Genomic DNA, 19,795 nt, shown 5'->3' on the forward strand with positions numbered 1-19,795 from the left:
AACGTTGGTGATGTATCTTCACCTTTGGTACATCAAGGCACTGTTTGATCTGCTGAGTTTCTCCAGCATTTGTGTGTTTTTTCACTTAATCACGGTGTCAACAGAATTCTGTGTTTTATCCCTATTGTAAAAAGTTGATATGTTGGAAAATCAAGTAAAAGAAATAATGTAAAAATGGTTGGTTTTCCTGAGGATTTTGAGGGTACTAATCCAGTACAATTTTTTCAAAATTGGCTGCCTGAAATTTTGGGACCAGAGAATTTTCCAAACAGACTGGAACTTGATAGAGCACATAGAGCTCTTAAATAAAAAATGTATCCAGGACAACCGCCACGCTCTATTTTGATTAAATGTTTGTTATCAAGATAGAGAAATGATTTTGAAAAGGCAGTTCAAAAAGCCAGGGAACAACAAAGCCCCTTGATGATTTGGAATAACAGAGTATTCTTCTATACCGATTTAAGTAATGAAATTGTTAAAAGAAGAAAAAGAATTTAACTCAGCAAAGTCAATTTTGTGGAAGAAGGGATATAAATTTGCTTTCCGATATCCAGCAGTTCTTAAAGTTTTTTATGGACAATATCGAGCACAATTTTTTGCTAATGAATCTGAAGCTTTGGAATTTGCAAATTCATTGCCTAAAAATAAGCAGAATGGAAGTCAATATTATTCATTTCAAGAAATGGAAGGGGATCAAGATAAATTGAAGGGAGAGATTCTAACAGGAAGACAAAGCCAACTGAGGTTCAAGTCGGAATTGATGATGATCAAGTTAATAGAGACCTCGAAGAAGCTTACCATACTTGATTGACTGATTGAAATTAAATTTTGATATTCTGTCTGGGGGAGACGGATTCTCTTTTTTCTGCTTTTTTTCTGGCACCTCGTGCCACTAGTGGCGAGAGCCACTTTTCGTAATTAAAGGAGTTAGTGCTGACCTAATCAGCGCTTTGGATTTTTTTTCCTTTTTATTATTATTTGCGGTTTCTTATTTTCTATCTCTGGAAATATTGTATACTGTGGAGATGAGACAAGCCGGGGTGGAGAAGGGAATTGAGTATTTTTCAAATTATATTATGGCAGCAAATAATTTGAATTATGTAACATTTAATGTGAATGGGCTCAATAACCCAATGAAAAGGAAAAGAGTTTTTGCTTATTTAAAAAGTTAAAAGTAGATGTTGCTTTCCTGTAGGAAACTTATTTAACTGAGAAAGAACACCAAAAGTTAAAAAGAGAATGGGTTGGTCAAGTTATAGCTTTGTCTTTCAATTCTAAAGCACGAGGAGTGGCTATTTTAATTAATAAAAAGTTTCCATTTAAATTACAATCAACAGTTATTGACCCTGTTGGTAGATTTGTTTTGGTAAATTGTCAAATTTATTCAGAATCCTGGATTGTATGAATGTACATACACCCAATACATATGATGAAAAATTTATTCAAATAAAATTTATTATGAGATGGGTGAAAAAGGAAAGATTTCAATGAAGTCTTTATCAAAATAAACCTTTCCTTTTACTGTCAATAATCAGTTTTGAAGATATGGAATCAGTTGGGGATTTAAAAAGTTGAAGATTGTTTTGAAGCAGGGAAGTTTGTATCTTTTAATCATATTAAAGAAAAATTTCAAGTTCCTAGTAATACTTTTTTATGCAATTATCAGGTAAAAACCTTTTTATTGGAAAAATTAACCCACAGTTTAAAATTACCTAGACAATCTGCTTTGGAATTATTACTTAAGAAGAAACAAATAAGTTTATTTCTGAAAATGTATAAGTTATTAAAAAATAAAATGTCGAAGTCAAATGTTTATAAATCAGGATTAAAATAGGAATCTGACTTAAATAGGAAGATAGATGAAAAGGTTTGGAGAAATTTATGTGAGGTTAGTATGACTAAGGTTATAAATGGATTAGTACAATATAATTTTCTAAACCAACTATATTTAACCCCATAGAAAAATTAAAGAAATTTAATTTAATTTCCTTGGAACTGTGTTTTAGATGTGGAGAAGAGATAGGCATTTTTTTTTCATTCAATTTAACTTGTTCTATGGTTAAGACTTTTTGAATACGTTAAATTATTTTTGGAAAAAAGTATTAAAAGTGAGTGTTCCGTTTGATCCACTGTTTTTATTAGGGGATATTAAGTCGATTGCCTTAGCCTGAAGTTTGACTATGTATCATATTGAACAGCTTTGGCTGTTCCTAAAAAATGTTTGGCCATCACCTGGAAATCTAATTTAGTTTTAGGAATGCAAAGATGGCAAAGTGAAATGAAATCCTGTATTCCTCTTGAAAATATAACACATAATTTTAGGAATAATTTTTTTTTGTAAAATTATGGAGCCCATACCTAAAAATTCTTGGTTTGAAGATTTAATTGCTCAATCCATTCTGGTGTGGTGTCTTGGTTTTTACAGCTAAATAGTTGAAAGTTTTTTCAATAATGGTCTCCTTTCTTCTTTGTTATTTGGTGGAAGGGGAGGAGGGTGGGTGTTAGTGGGGAGGGAGAGGGAAATTGGGGGTGGGGGGGGAGTTATTTTTATTTAATTATATATTTTCTGTATGACTATATTATAATTGATGTTATACAATTTAAAATTTTTAAAATATTTCAAAAAAAATCCAACAGTATCCTGGGCTAGAGGTATATCTTCCTCATGCTCCTCAAAAAATAAAGACGCTGTTCAATTCTTCAGAATTGAAGAATTCAAGAACCAAGTGAGATCATCAGAAATATGGACACCAAGGAAATGCTCGATAAACACTCTACTACCACTCCATTGATGTAAATCGGGATGTGAGTGTGATTTCTGGCACGCCTGAAGTCCACAATGATCTCCTTGGTCTTCTGAGTGTTGAGTATCAAGTTGTTATCGGCACACCACAAGGCCAGGTGCTGAACCTCATCCCTGTAGACCGTTTCATAATTCCCTTTAATAATACTTTTTGTGTTATTGTGCATCTTTTAAAAATGTTAAATTTTGCTTCTGTGGAGTAAGGTGGAACAAGAGTATATTTTGGGGGATTTTGGATGAGGAAAAACCAATTATTTGTTTGATACGCATGATTTAAAACTTGTTTCCTTTAGAAGTAATCATAGAAAATTTAATGATGGTCCAATTTGTTGAGTTACTTTGGTTTTTCTGGCACGTCATGTGTCATTATGCAATATAGGAATTGTATTGTTGATCTGTTCTTTCATGAAATTGGAGACAATTGTGATTACTTTTAATCTAATATCTTTTATAATGATTTGGTATTTAATTGAATCTACTAATGGGAAGAAACATTTATATCTTAATACAGGTACACAATCCTTTATCCGGACATCTAAAATCCAAAAAGCTCCAAAAACCGGCATTTATTTTCTGGTGCTGGTACAGCAGAAAGAGAGAGATGGCAGCACGACTATGTTGGATGGGGGGGGGGGGGGGGAAGAGACGGTAGCGTGACTTGGGTGGGCGTGGGGGTGAGAAAGACAGCAGCATGACTCGGGTGGGGGGGAAGAGATGGCAGCGCGACTCGGGCAGTCAGGGGGGAGAGAGACAGCAGCGCGACTCGGACGGGGGGGGGAGAGAGATGACAGCGCGACTGGGAGGAGTTGGATACAGCAGCACAATTCGGGTGGGCTTAAATCTAAGGCAGCTGGCTTTTGTTCTGAAATCCAGAAAAATCCGAAATTCAGAACGCACTGTCCCCCAAGAGTTCCAGATAAAGGATTGCGCACCTATACCTGTGAATCTATTGGAAATGTGGAGGAAGATTGTTTCAATCAAATTTTAGATGTTGAAATATGATAGAAATTGGGAGAGATGGGGGTTCATACTAGAATTTGTTCTTATGAAATGCCTGAGTAGGCATGAGGGGTTGAAAAGCTGACTCCTACTGGTGTTTAGTGTTCCTTATTTAGAGTAATTTTAATTTTTTTTCCAATATCCTTAGGTTATCCTCTTCATGCACCAGAAGCATATTTTCCATACTTCAGGAAACATGGTGTAACCGCAATCATACGACTTAACAAGAAAATTTATGATGCTAAACGATTTACGGACGCTGGGTTTAAACATTATGACCTCTTCTTTGTTGATGGAAGTACACCAAGTGATTCCATTGTGAAAAGGTTTTTAACAATATGTGAGAATGAGGAAGGTGCTATTGCTGTACATTGTAAAGGTATAACCTATGAAGTGTTAATTCCATTATTTTTGTAACAATTTTTACAAATATTTCCTCTATACTTCTATTCGACTTTGAGGGCAGAATGGATCTGCATTTTTTTCAAAACCTTTTTGATGTTTCTCTTTCAGTGAATACTTCTCTGTGTAAAAAGCACAAATATGCCAACTAATTGCCGGCTACTCATTCATGTCCATGATTAGTCAACAGTGTTTTAAATTTAGCATTTGTATATTAGCCATTTTAAAACAGGATAAAGCAGACAGTTGATCTGACCCTTGGAGTATTGCATGCAATTTTTTTCTGACGTAAGCACATCATTCCGATGGTGTGCTGACCAGAGTGCAGATATCTCTTGAACTGGAAGAATATGGGGAGAGATGAGAGAGGCTACCAAATCATAAAATTTAGTTACAATTAGTTAAAAATGAACTTAATGTTTCAAATTATTTATTTGAAATTTTAAAAAATGATGTAATTATGTATACACATAACAAATCTTCCTTTATTTCAGCTGGTTTAGGAAGAACGGGCACGTTAATAGCCTGTTATATCATGAAACACTACAGATTCTCTGCAGCAGAAGCCATAGCATGGATAAGAATATGTCGTCCAGGGTCTATTATAGGTCCACAGCAACACTTCTTGGAGGAGTAAGTAATGTTTATCTTGAAATATAAAATGTTTCATACAGTATAACAGAAAATATTGTTGTACAGATGCACAATTGTTTATCCGGACATCTAAAAGCTGGAAAGCTCCAAAAACTGGCAAGTGGAGAGAGAGGCGGCAGCGTGACTAGAAGGGGGTGGGGGTGGATACGGCAGCACAATTTGGGTGGGCTTAAATTTGGCTTTCCGAAATCCGGAAAAATCTGAAATTCGGAACACACAGTCCCCCAAGGGTTCCGGATAAACGATTGTATTGAGAAAGCAAATAGTCACATACCCAGTGGATCCAAAGGAAGCTGTAAAAATTTATTGTCTGCTCAAACTTTGGCCTGTTTTAAACAATGAATTATAGCAACTTCATAAAATCATTTCTTTTTTTTAATAGATTTTTATTGAAGCAAAATAGTCATTTTTTTTTATAAACAGTTAACATATAAGAAAAAAACTCACAAAAATAAAACAGGCGAGCATACTATCAAAGTGCTCCTTCTCACCCCCCCCACCTGCAACCCTGTTATAGTAGAAATTTCTCACACATTCACAATTGAAATCGATCAAGTAAGGTATGTGGTCCTAAAGTAAATTAATAAGGTATATAATACTACATTAAGGAAATAGGTGTAAGGGTTAAAATGACTTGCAAACATTTTTGCAAGAAACTAACTGGTAATATTGTTTACAAATTTCTTGAGTGTGTCTCCATAGTAATAGCCTTTAAGCCAAGGTCTATCTCCATGTTTGAGACAAACAACTAGCCTGAATTCACCTTTGCACTATATGAACCAGAGCAAAATGTAGTATGGGAGGACAAGTATCCATACTAATTCAATAGCTGAGGAGGTGTAATGATGGCAATAAGGCCAAAAAAAAGCCATTTATTTTTTCATACGTTACTGGTTTCTTCCTCACATTATATAAGATCTTTTTATGTGTACTGTAGGATGTTAACTCATTTAACCATTGGAGGAAATTCAGATTTCCAGTTTTATAGGATATACTTTTTCCTAGCTATGGCAGCAAGCATTATAATTTTTTTATTGTGGATCATGTAGATCTCCCAAAATCCAGACCCTATAGTCAAATGAAATTTTGGTTTTTATAATATCTGAGGTTAATCTAATAATGTATTTCCAAACATCTTCCAGATAAGAGCAATTCCAAAGCATATGAAGTAAATCTCTGTCACAAGTTTTACATCTCTGACAATTGGGAGAAGGGGTTATGGTATATTTTGTACAGTCTATGTGGAGTGTAGTCGATCCTATTAAAGATAATAAACTGTATTTGTCTATGTTTAGTTGAGATTAATACAGTTTGACATTTGAAGAATACCACACCAATCAGCATTATTACAATTGCATTCAAGATCAGATTCCCATTTATTTTTAATATCACTTAATATAGATTGGCAAGCTACTTTTTAAAAATAATATAAATAGATGATATCACCCTTTGTAGTGTACAGGGCTTCACTAAGCAAGTGCTTTTCAAACTGGGATTCTGTTGGAATTTGAGGACAGTCTGTATAACTGTTACAAATCCAGTGTCTAATCTGAAAATATTTGAATAAATTGTAATTTGATAGATTGAATTTACTAGACAATTGTTTTCTTAAAAAAATTTATTTAAAACTTTTCCTTTAATTTAATAATATCCAAGTACAAAGTATAATAATCAAATATTACCCAGTCTTTTACATGATGATATAAACCACAACCCCCTCCCCCACTAAATTAACCCCAAAAGAAAAAGAGAGACAAAGAAAAAAGAAAGTGAAATAGTGAGAAAACATAAGAAAAGTAAGAAACTAGAATAGAAACCTGGTTGCCACAAGTTCCCCCTTACTACACGACGTAGAAGTTCTAACATAATATTTCAAGGAAGTTAACAAATTTCAAGGCTCAAAGAAAAGATCTATATATTAATTCCCTCAATTTTTAAGTAAAGGAGGCAAATTTTCAAAAATACATCATATTTATTTTTCAAATTATAAGTTAATCTTCTCCAAAAGAATACAACTATGCATTTCTGCATTCCAACATTCCATACCCAAATGGGTATCTGATTTCCATGTCACTGCTATAGGTTTTCTTGATACTGCTAAAGCAATCTTTAAAAATTGTTTTTGATATGTAGATAATTTCAGTGTCGGTCTTATCCCCTCAATATTACCTTGTAGTGTCCCGTGCACGGAGACATGGACCGGCCCGTAAAATGGCCGACGACTGTGTGGACCTGGGGGTGACACCAGCCACCATCCCAGGTGACCTTTGCACGATGGGAAGATGGGGAACTCTGGCGGGAATGCTGGCCAATCCCAGGCCAGCGCTCCAATGATGCAGGGCCCTGACATCAGCATCTGGGGCCCATATAAGCGCTATGGCCAGAGCAATAAACCAGTCTTGTTTGGTGTGCGTGTCATTCTTCTCTATGCTCGTGTAGCATGAACGCTACATTTGTGATCCCGACAGGTCCAAACGGCAGTTGGATCCGAAGATGTTGGATCAAGTGGAACCAACGACCATTCATGCAGTCTTGCTCAGGCTCCCATCGTGTCGCAGCCACAAATATGGTTTGAGCAGACCAAGACTTAGTTCCAGCTTCTACATATTGCCACCAATGACACCCGCTACTTCTACGTTGTGAGTGTCCTCGATCAGGACACAGCGGCAAGGCTTGTAGCTTTCCTATAGCAGCCTCCAGAGCAAGGCAAATACGTGCCCCTCAAAGAGCTTTTAACCCACAGGGCTCTCCTAGAGCGAGCGTGCAGCTCGATTGCTACATATGGATGGATTGGGGGAAAGGGCCCCATTCGCCTTAATGAATGAGATGCTTGCTCTAACTGAGGGCCACAAACCTTGCCTGCTCTTTGAGCAGGTCTTTCTGGAGCAGCTGCCCGAGGATACCCAACTCTTGCTCACAGATGACGTCTTCAGAGACATGCTCTGCAGAGCGAAGGAGGACATTAGCGCCATCGCAGACCACATCAGCAAGCCCCACGAGCAGCTGCCTATGAGATCAAGACCAGCAAAGAGACAAGTTAATACCCCGGGACAGCTATGCTACTATCAGCAGTGATGGGGTGCGGAGGCCCGTTGATGCCGCCCACCCTGCAGGTTTCTGGGAAACGTCCTGGCTGCAGCGGTTGGCCCACGTGATAGCCTCCTATGTCTGGGACTCCTTGTTAGGCAGGCGTTTACTGGTTGACACTGGTGCCGAGATAAGCATCCTACCCCATGCAGGCCTCGACACCCGCAACGGCAAGTAGGGCCCAGCACTGAGAGCAGCCAAAAGTTCCTCCATTTGGACTTTTGGGACCTGCATCATTCCCCTTCGGTTCGGCAGCAGCTGCTTTACATGGACCTTCACCCTTGCGGCAGTGGCGCAACCGATCCTGGGGGCCGACTTCCTTCATAGTTGACCTCAAGAGATGGCGCTTGGTGCATGCGAGACTCTGCCTCTGGGGGAAGCCAAGCTACCCACCCCTCACCTAGACTCTATAACTCTTTTGGACATTGAATTCACTCACATCCTGGCATAGTTCCCCTTGATAGTGGTGCCAGAGTTCTCTGTGGCTGAGCCAAAGCACTGGGTAAGGCACCACATTTTGACCAGGGGGGGGGTGGGGGGCCTCCACGCCATGGCGTCCCAACTCCCTTCTGAAAAGCTCAGCCTTGTGAAGGAGGAGTTTAGGAAAATGGAGGAGTTGTAGATAGTACGGTGCTTTGATAGTTCCTGGTCCTCGCTCTCCACACGGTTCCAAAATCAGCAGGGGCTTGGAGACCTTGCAACAATTACCACTGCCTCAATGAGCCACCACACCCAACAGATATCCTGTGCCCTACATCCAAGACTTTGCCGCCAACCTGCACAGGTGTTCTCCAAGATGGACCTCATCCAGGGGTACTACCAAATCCCAGTTCACACCCAGGATGCCCCCAAGACTGCAATTATAACAGCCTTTGTCTTGTTTGAATTTCTCTGGATGCCCTTCGGTCTAAAGAATGTGGTACAAACTTTTTAGCGGCTGATGGACGCAGTGGGCTGGGACCTCCCATTTGCGTTCATCTTATTTGGATGATGTCCTCATCACCAGCCACAAAGACCAAGCCTCCCACTGAGACAAGTGTCCACCCGGGCTGACGTTCACCATGAAGTGCTAATTCAGCCTCAGCACCATTGACTTCCTGGGGCACAGGATAAGCAAACACAAAATACTTAGGACGATGAGTCTTCAAGGGCATTCCAGAACGCCAAAGACACGCTGGCCAATGCCACCCTCCTGGTCCAGCCAGACTAGAGGCACCTACCACCCTGACAGTCAATACCTCCAGCACAGCTGTAGGGGTTGTGCTGGAACAATTCATTGAGGGCCAGTGGCAACTCCTTGCCTTCTTTACCAGGCATCTCTGCCCTCCAGAACTCAAATGCAGTGCTTTCAACAGAGAGCTATTGGCGCTGTATCTGGCGGTAAGACATTTCCATAACTTTTTGGAAGGCGGGAAATTCAAGGTCTTCACTGATCACAAGCCGCTGACTTTCACCTTCCATAAGGTATCAGACCCATGGTCGGCCTGACAACAGAGACATATGTCCTATGTGTACAAATTTACCACCACGGACATATAGCACATCGTGGGGAAAAGCAATGTGGTAGCCGATGCTCTGTCCAGCCCTGCGATTAAGTTGATACATGCCCTATCCCAAGGGGTCAACTACGTGACCCTCACCAAAGTGCAGCAGGAGGACCTTGAGATCTCCATGTATAGGAGATACATGGCCTCAGGATGGAGGACGTCCCCGTCAGCCCATGTAACTTGACACTTCTGTGCAACATCTCTACCGGCAGCCCCCGCGCCATCATACGGCTGTATGGAGGGGCCAGATTTTCAATGCCATCCACAACTTGGCGCACCCTGAAATCTGTGCCACGGTCAAAATGGTGGCCAACAGGTTTGTCTGGCATGGCTTCCATAAACAGGTCAGCCAGTGGTCCAAAACCTGCATAAACTAGGTCCTCCAAAGTGCAGTTTCACACGAGAGCTCCCACACAGACATTTCAACCAGTGTGGCACAGGTTCAGCTATGTATACATCGACATCGTGGGACCGTTACCAGTTTCCTGTGGAGTGAGATATCTCTTGACCATGGTTGACCGCGCCACGAGGTGGATGAGGCAGTCCTGCTGTTTGATATCACCACAGAAACCTGTACCAGGGCACTCATCGACATACGGGTGTCCCAATTCGGGATCCCAGACCCCCTAACATTGGACAGGAGGGCACAATTTACCTTTGGACAGCACTGGCTAACTTACTGGGGACACAGTTCCACCACACCATGGCATATCACTCTCAGGCCAGTGGGTTGTTGGAACACTTTCACAGGCACCTCAAGGCAGCCTTGATTGCCCAGCTCAAGGTTCCCAACTGGGTGGATGAACTGCCTTGGGTCCTGTTGAGGATTTGTACCTCGCTGAAGAAAGACTTCAATGCCTCGGTGGCAGAGTTGGTCTTTTGTGTGGCTTTGATGATTCCTGGTGAGTTCCTGGCCCCTGATAAACGCCCGGAAGACCCCGCAGCAATCCTTGAGAACATGCGGTGAAATCTGGGGCCCCTGGTCCTGTGGCAACCCCACCACACGGCCAACCCAAAAATAAAGTCCCCAGGGACTTGAAGACTTGTCAGTATGCATTTGTGAGAGGGGGCGCACACCGGTCACTCCTACAATGACCCTATAAGGGGCCCTACAGGGTCGTCAGGGACGTCATCGTCCTTGACATCGGTGGTAAGGAGGAGACTTACCATTGGCCACCTGAAACAGGCATATCTGGACTGTAATGAGCCCGTCTTCATTTCCCCCCATGACGCAGAGGCAGACCACCCAAAGCTACAGATAATGGCCTGATTGCCGGTGTGGGGGGGGGGGGGGGGTGGGGTTCGTGTAGTGGTCTGCACACAGAGACACGGACCAGGCCGCAAAATGATCAAATGCGGTGACCACACTGACCTGTGGGTGACACCGGCCGTCATCCCAGGTGATCTCTGAACGATGGGAAGATGGTGGGAACGCCAGCCCAGGCCACGCTCAAATGACGTGGGGCCCTAACGTCAGTGTCTGGGGCCCATATAAGCGCGATGGCCAGAGCAATAAGCCAGTCTCATTTTCCAAGGCTTTGGTGTGCGTGTTGTTCTTCTCTACACTCGCATAGCGCGAACGCTACAATCTAATAAAAATAACATTGGAATTTGTGGAAATTTAATTCCCATAACCTGTTCTAAATATGATGCTAAATCAAAAGGGTCTCACTTTGGAGCAAGAACAAGTAAATGTAAAAAAGTATCTACCTGCTGACGACATCTAAAACACTGATCAAATAAATCTGATTTTAGTTTATTTAACTTTTATGGAGTGAGATATAACTGATGTACAATGATTGTATTGGACTAGCTTATTATCTAAAATTTATAATATTTGTCATACTGTCCCGACACATCTCTGACCAATTTACTTCATCAATTTTAATGTTTATATTGGTCTCACAATGTTGTCTAGACTTGTGTATCCACTGTTTAATAACTCCCTTCTGCAGTAAAGTATACATAGCTGAAATAAATTTCTTAATATATCTACTATGTATCAATATTTATACAACACCACCTTTAGATGATGACATTGATGGACCCAGTTTATTTCTCAAATAAGTCCATAATTGATAACAAAAAAGGGTAAACTAGACAATTGTTGAAAATTGGGGAAGCTATCTTGGTGATAGCTGTTTCAACTGTTTTTATACCACTATTAACCCAATTTTTAAAAATTCCATCTGTAATCAGGTGGGCGAATATTGTGGTATTCCACAGAGGAGTTTTCTGAAATAATGAGATATTTATATCAAGAACAGTATGTGCTTCTTGCCATACTGAAAAAGAATTTAGAATTATAGGGTTCTTAGTAATATTTAAGAGTGTTTTCTTAGATGTTAAAAAAGGAAGAACTTTTAAGTTAACGCTGTTTAGTTGATATTGTTCAATAGGAAGTTATCTAACCTCATTGTATTCAGAATGCAACCAACACCATATAGTGACATTTAAAATTAGGAAGATTTAATCCTCCCTTAGTGTAAGGGGCCTGAAGGATTGAGAGTTTGACTCTAGGGACTTTACCTTTCCATAAGAAGCTGAAAATTGATTTGTTTAATTCATTAAATAGAATTTTGGGAATTTTAAATGGGACACTGGAATAAATATAGAAATTTTGGGAGTATATTCATTTTAATTAAGTTCGCTCTTCCACTTAAAGATAATGGCAGTTCCCTCCATTTCTTTAGCTCTAATTTAACTCAATTCAATAATTTGAAGTAGTTATCTTTAAGGATTTTCTCTTCAAATCTCCGACAGGAATAATTTCTGCCTTGATGCTGAACAGTTCAATAATTCAGTTATACTTTAAAAACATACAGCTTGAATTGTTTGGAACGTGGAGAATGTTCCAACTCTTAAGGTGTAGCTTGTATAATGTTGAAATAGATGGGTGGTACTACATCAATTGAAAGCAGGATATTCGATTCACCCAGTGCATGATATCTGTGAGCTTTGTTACAAACATTAAAGTGTATTCAAGATTGCTATTAATCAGCTTTAGATCTTTTGATACATCTGGCTGTAGACTTGAAATTTTTTTGATTGTTCAGGGATTAACAATTTGGTGGGACCAGGAGTTTTATTTTTACAGACCCAACAAATATGTTTTGAGTGAGAAAATTGAATCCTAACTAAAATCAACTAACTGAAATTTTTTTTTTCATAAACAAATTATTTAATAACTTAAAATTCCAACTGATTCAGTTTTTCTTGTCACAGACATTCACTCTATCCTTTTAAAGTGCTTTTGTGTAATTTGTGAGAATTGATGTGACGATGGACAAAATGCCAGGAGTGAGAGATGAAGTTCTAATTGAATAGATGTTTTAGATATAAATAAAAAGTGCTGGAAAGACTCATCAGGTCATGCAATACCTGTGGGAAATAATGCAGGATGTTAGATGTCTCATTAATAGTTTTACATTTTGATGTGTTTTATTGATTTTAATATTTTTGACATTCTTGACAGCTGATAGATTGGACGAGTAGCTTATCTGACTGTCAAAGTAATTGTGTATATAGCGTTGCTTATTTAATTTTGTGAAATAGTTTGTGGTGCAACAGGCCTTATTAATTGTATTGGAGGGAGTTTGGGCCAGGGTTCTCTCTCACCTTTTTTTTTCCATAAATATATATAGTAAACTCTCCAATAAGAGTGTGTGTGTGTGTGTGTGTGTGTGTGTGTGTGTGTGTGTGTGTGTGTGTGTGTGTGTGTGTGTGTAAAAATTAAAAAAAAAAAAAAAATTGTTGCATATAACAGACAAAACAAAACAACCCCTTCCTTTTCACAATATAAATCCACACACAGTCATGGCTCACATTTATGTTGACATAAAAAATTCTATATAGGGAAGTCATAAATGGCAAAGATCCAAAAGGCAGTTTGACGATATTAATAGGAAACTACTGTATGCTAAATGTTCCAAATTGGTAGGAGTATACAAAATCATTTATTGAAGAGGTTGTAGCGGCTGCTACGGTAGAGCTACTAAAGTAATACACGCACACATGCCAGATTAGTCAACTCAAGACTGTCTTTATTCAAGTTTTACAATCTTCTTTTATACCCCGCATATCCCGGGCTCCATGGGACATTGCTACTGGAGTGCATTGGATCCATGGGACCAGCAGGTTTAAATTGAACCTTGAGTGTCCTGAACCTTTCGGCATGATACTCAACAGGACAACGCGCCATTCTCCAGCACCTAGTGCTGCTCTGTAAGGTAAGTATTCACCTGTTTGTTTAGTTGTTCCATGGCCCGCAGAACCGTGCCGACAAGGGATCACGACACCGCACTGCGCACTCACTCGGCCTGCTACGTTGTCGATACATCACCCCCTCCCCAGAATCGTCACCGGAAACTAAAACACCAATTGTGTTTGACTTAGGTGGTTGTCCACGTCATCTGGGCTGGGGCCATTGAATGGGTGAAGTGGGATCCACATGGGCAGGCTTGAGTCTGTCTACACTAAACAGCTGCGAATGTCCCCCAATATCCAAAGTAAACACAACCCTGTTCCTCTTAATCATGTGGAAAGGGCCCTCATATGGTCGTTGTAATGGTGTTTCTGCGTACAAAAACAAAATTAGCGTCCAGGTATGGTGGGGGTATATGTTGTTTAGGGGTTCCATACCAGTTGGTAGGAACGGGTTTGCTGATTGTGATACCACGTCAAAGTTGGTGAAGGACATCCAGGTCAGAGTTGGTTGTGAAATGAATGTTCCCTGGAACCATAAGGACCATACCATAAATCATTTCTGCAGAGGATGCAGACAAATCCTCCTTTGGGGCGGTGCACTCTCCCAGTAGAACCCATGGCAACTTATCAACCCAATTGGAACCGGTGAGTCGGGCCTTAAGTGTGGACTTTGGTTGCTGGTGGAAACGTTCCATAAGGCCATTGGACTGTGGATGGTATGCTGTGGTGTGGTGCAGGTGTGTGCCACAAAAGCACGTAAAGGCAGTCCGTAATGCAGAGGTGAATTGTGCTCCATGGTCTGAAGTTATGTGCGTTGGGACACCAAATCTTGCGATCCAATTGATGATGAATGCCTCAGCACATGTTTCAATGTCACTGGATGGCAACGGGATGGCCTCTGGCCAGCGCGTGGAACGGTCCACCACTGTTAGAATGTGTCTCATGTTTTGAGCTACTGGCAATGGTCCGACCAGGTCCACATGCATGTGTTCAAACTTTCTGCGTACCGCTGGAAAAGGCTGAAGAGGTGCCTTGGTGGGCCTCTGAATTTTGGCCGTCTGGCAGGAGGCGCATGTACGTGCCCTTTGAGTGGCGTCTTTTTTAGTCCATGTCATATGTATTTATTTGACGTGAGCTTGACTGATGTTCTGATGGACGGATGAGACAAGCCATGTATCTGGTTGAAAAGGCATCGCCTCCATGATGCCAGAATCAATGGTCTAGGGTAGCCCAAAGACACGTCACAAAGAAGGATTGGGCCGCCCATTTGTGGTGCCATCCGTTGAATGTCCAGGTTTGTAATGGCCGTACTGTATGCCTGAACATCAGGGTCTATGACCTGTGCCCTGGCCAATTCAGAAATATCGATTCCACTCTGAATATGATATACAGTCGGTCTGGACAGCAGATCTGTGATGAGATTGTCTTTCCCTGAAACATGGCACATGTCCGTAGTGAATTCTGAGATGTATGATAAGTGACGCTGCTGTCTTGCTGAAGGTAAAAATGAGTGGCTTATGATCTGTAAACAGTGAAATGCCGACCTTCCAAAACATATCAGAAGTGCCGTGTGGCTAGATACAATGCCAACAGCTCCCGATCAAACGTATTTCACTTCCGCTGGCCTTAAATGTTGGCTGAAGAAAGCGAGGGGTTGGTAATGGTCATTGATGTATTGCTCAAGAACCACACCCACGGCCGTACTCGAGGCATCAGTGCTAAGCCCCAAAGGAAGCCTCAGTGTTAGGATGGGCGAGCATTGCTGCTTTGGCCAAAGCTTCTTTGGTATTCGTAAATGCAACCTCTGCCTCTGATGTCCAGGTAATGTCCCTGTAGTTGGTGGAGAGGATCTGAAACCCTGGTCGAAGAATGTCAGCAGCTGTGGGAATAAACTGGTGATAAAAGTTTATCATGCCCAAAATTTTCTGCAGTCCTTTAACCGTGGTAGGTTTGGAAAAAGCACGGACTGCATCAACCTTACTGGATAAGGGAAATATACTGTAGGCCATGATCTTTTGTCCTAGGAAGTCGATGGCGGATCTACCAAATTGACATTTGCCAGGGTTGATGGTAAGACCAAATTCCTCTAGCCATTGGAAAAGGAGGCATAAATACAGGTGGTTAATCCTGCTCAGTTTGACTGGCTACGAGGATGTCATCCAAGTAAATTTCTGCAAACTTCAAATACCTGCCTAAAGTGTCCATCAGCCGCTGGAAGGTTTGAACAGAGCTTTTCAATCCAAACAGCATTCTAAGAAATTCAAAAACCCGAAAGGGGTAATAATTGCTGTTTTAGGAATATCATCCTTATGGATAGGTATCTGATGATATTGCTTGACCAGATCAATTTTGGAAAAAAATGTGGCAATTGTGTAGATGGGCAGCGAAATCCTGTATATGAGGAATCGGGTACCTGTTGGGTGTAGTAACATCATTCAGCTTACGGTAATCGCTGCAGTCTCCATCCACCTATTTTCTTGGGTACCATGTGTAATGGTGATGCCTAAGGACTGCTGGAGAGTCAAATGATACCCAACTCCTCCATTGCCATAAACTCTGCCTTTGCTTGCAGCAGTTTATCAGGTGGAAGATGACGAGCCCTGGCATAAATCGGTGGGCCTGAAGTGTTTATGTAATGAGACACACCATGGGCTGATTTGGAGGCATTGAAATTAGGAGTGAGAATATGGGGAAATTCGTTGAGCAGGGCAGCATAGGCATCTTTTTGCAGGTTATGCACCCCGAGCTGGGAAACTACCTTTGCTGCATGCCAGCGGGTATGTTTGAAAAGTGGTGGCATGAACCAATTTCCTCCGTTTCACGTCCACCAGTAAGTTATGGGATCGAAAAAAGTCCGCACCCAAAATGGGCTGAGCAACAGAAGCTGAGACGCAATTCCAATGGAATGTGGTCCCTCCAATCGCGTGCCAAAGCTGGGAATGGTAGTTCCATTTGCCACTTGAAGAGCCAGTTGTTATTTATGCGTTCTTTCAAAATAGATTGACGGGAGAAAACTGACCTCAGCACCCATATCTACAAGAAACCTGCGCTTACCAATGTTGTCTTGAAGATACAAGATACTTGCACCAGCTGCCGAGGCCACTACTGTCAGCCGGCTCTTTCATTTCCCCACTTTTTTCCTGTAATAGGTACATGGCTGGACACATTTATGGGCATTTTTTCCCCAACAGCGATGGTAAAAGCATAATTCTCAATGCCCGTCAGCACGTTCCTCCTTTGATTGAAATGCAGATATAGGAGGCTCATAGAATGCAGGAGATGTATCTGGTGCTAAACGGGCTGTATTTGAACAGACTCTTGGAGTATGATAGAGCCTGTCAGCCTCCCGCGCTGTGTTATGGGGACGGCAGAAATCCATGTTAGCGATGGGTATGGCGACACGAGCTGGGAGCTTGCATAGGAATAGAGTTTCAAAGAGCAGGCAATGAAAATGACCATCCGCTAATGCCAGCATCTCATTCATTAGGTCAGATGGATTCCTTTCACCCAGGCCTTCCATATTCAAAAGCCGCATGCCGCGCTCATGTCTTGTCAATTCCAGTGTATCCAGGAGAAATTGGCGGAAGCTGGTGTACTGGTTTTCCGCTGAGGGATTGGCAATAAATTCACTTACTTGAGCTGCGGTAGTGGCATCCAATGTACCTACGACATGCCAGAATTTCTCCGCCGTTATGCCACGAAGACGAAACTGGGTTTCAGCCTGAATGAGCCATACCTGAGGTTGATGGGTCAAGAAAGAAGGCAAGTGAAGTCCCACCGCGTTAACTGCCACCGCTGTAGCAGCGTCCATTATAACTGTAGACTCAAGCTTCAGCTGAATCTTGTCGGGGTCACCAATTGTAACGGCTACTACGGTAGAGAGCTACTAAAGCAATACACACACACATGCCAGATTGGTCAACTCAAGACTGACTTTATTCAAGTTTTACAATCTTCTTTTATACCCCGCATATCCCAGGCTTCACGGGACATTGCTACTGGAGTGCTTTGGATCCACGGGCCGGCAGTTTTAAATTGATCCTTGTGAGTGTCCTGCACCTTCCAGCATGATACTCAGCAGGACAACGTGCTGTTCTCCAGCACGCAGTACTGCTTTGTTTGTTGTTCCACGACCCGCAGAACTGTGTCGGTGACAGTTTGTGACACTGCGCTGCGTGCTTGCTCAGCCCGTTACACAGCCGCTACAAGGTAATCAAATGCCTACAAGCTCAGAAAATGATCCAAAGTGCCAAGGATACAATATAAAATAATACAGAAAATACTGGAAATGCTCAGCAGGTCAGGCTGCAATTTGGGCTTTCAACTTGAAATATTAACTCTGTTTCTCTTTCAACAGATATGACCTGACCTGAGTATTTCCTGCATTTTCTGTTTTTATTTTCGACTACCAGCTTCTGCAGTGCTTTTCAATGCAGTTCAACAGTGATTATCTGAAATCAGATCATCCAAAATCCTCATTTATCTAAAATTATTTCAAACCCAGAAGTGATGTCGGTTCGCCTCTGAAAAACTTTGGATAAACTAGGATATCTGAAATAATCAGAAACCCTCAGTTATCCGAAATTTTTTTGGAGCTGAATTGACAGGTTGAAAAACAAATTCACTCAAGATGAAATTAGAATGATTGTCCTTGTTTCAGGTAACTCCCTCTTTCTTTCCATTTCTTCTTTATCTATCCCTATTGACTTTTCTCTCCAAATCTTGCCTCTCAAACTGCATGCCACTGTCACCCAGTCGCAAGCAGTCAGAAGAATCACTTGTCTCGGCATCATCAAGGAGAGCAAGGTGAGCTTCTTTTGGGTATAAAGTAAATTGGGAAAGAAGTGAAATTATGCCCCTTACACTCAGTCTCAATAAGTTGTGCAATTTAAATGGCTTATGAATGGGATAAAATGTTTAGGCATATGGGTAGATAATAAGTTAGAATGTATATAAATTGAATTAAGTACCGTAAGAAAATTGGTGAGGATTTGAATAAGTGGAAGATGTTGCCAATAACATTATTGGGTTGGGTTAATTCAATATATTTCTTAGGGTATAATATTTATTTCAAACATTATCAATAATGGTACCACAAAAGTTTTTTCAAGAATTAAATAAATACATTAGAAATTTTCTTTATAAGGGTAAGTTGTTTGGGAGTTTCTTTAGACAAATTGACATGGAAATTTGAATTAGGAGGGTTGCAATTGTCAAACTTTAAAAATTGTTATAAGGCACCTCAATTGAGATTTTTGACCTTTTTTTGATGAGGAAGAAAAACCACCATGGATTAAAATAGAAATTGAATAAAATAGAGGAGAGAGGAAGTTGAAAGATTTTACATATATATAAATGGGAATCAAAATTATTATCTGGGTAGAGGGAAGCACTCTTGTTAAAACATTTGATTAATATTTGGAATAAAGTAAATGATGAAATTGGAATGAGGATTGCTGTCCTGCCTAAAATGCCTTTGATACAAAATCAACTTATTCCATTTTCAGAGGATAATCAATTTTTAAATATTTGGTCTCTGAAAGGAATTGGATAAATAGAAGATTGTTATGAAGCAAGAAATTTAATGTCATTTGAACAATTAAAAAATAAGTACGGATACAAAATAATAACCTTTTTTGTTATTATCAATTACAGGCTTATTTAAGAGATAAATTGGGTCCAATATTGCTATTACAGAAATGTAGAATTGTTGATACGTAGTACATAGATCAAGAAATTTATTTCAGCTATGTATACTTTATTGCAGAAGAGGACTTTAAACAGGGGATGCGTAAGTCTAGACAACATTGGGAGACAGATTTAAATAATATTGATGAAATAAATCGGTCAGATTTGTTCCCAAGATAGTATGACAAACACTATAAATGTTAGATATAGGTTAGTTCAATATAATTTTTTACATCAATTATACCTTACACCACAAAAGTTAAATAAATTGAAGTCAGATTAATCTGATCAGTGTTTTAGATGTGGTCAAGAAGTAGACACTTTTTTTTCTTACATTCTATTTGGTCTTGCCCCAAAGTAAGACCTTTTTGGTCAAACTTTGCGATTTATTTAGAACAGGTTATAGGAA

At 40.5% G+C, this 19,795-nt stretch overlaps 1 protein-coding gene across 5 annotated transcripts in view; it reads left to right on the plus strand.

Annotated features, from left to right (window-relative positions):
• Nucleotides 1–19,795, plus strand: part of cdc14ab (cell division cycle 14Ab) — a 153,746-nt gene that overhangs the window by 82,588 nt on the left and 51,363 nt on the right. For all 5 annotated transcript variants that reach the window (XM_069938000.1, XM_069937999.1, XM_069938003.1 and 2 more), the window contains 2 exons: nucleotides 3,951–4,181; nucleotides 4,699–4,837. In XM_069938000.1, the coding sequence (XP_069794101.1) occupies nucleotides 3,951–4,181; nucleotides 4,699–4,837 (370 nt within the window). The remainder of the gene's footprint in view (nucleotides 1–3,950; nucleotides 4,182–4,698; nucleotides 4,838–19,795) is intronic.

This window comes from Narcine bancroftii, chromosome 5 (assembly GCF_036971445.1).
Source record: "Narcine bancroftii isolate sNarBan1 chromosome 5, sNarBan1.hap1, whole genome shotgun sequence".
Lineage (NCBI taxonomy): Eukaryota > Metazoa > Chordata > Chondrichthyes > Torpediniformes > Narcinidae > Narcine > Narcine bancroftii.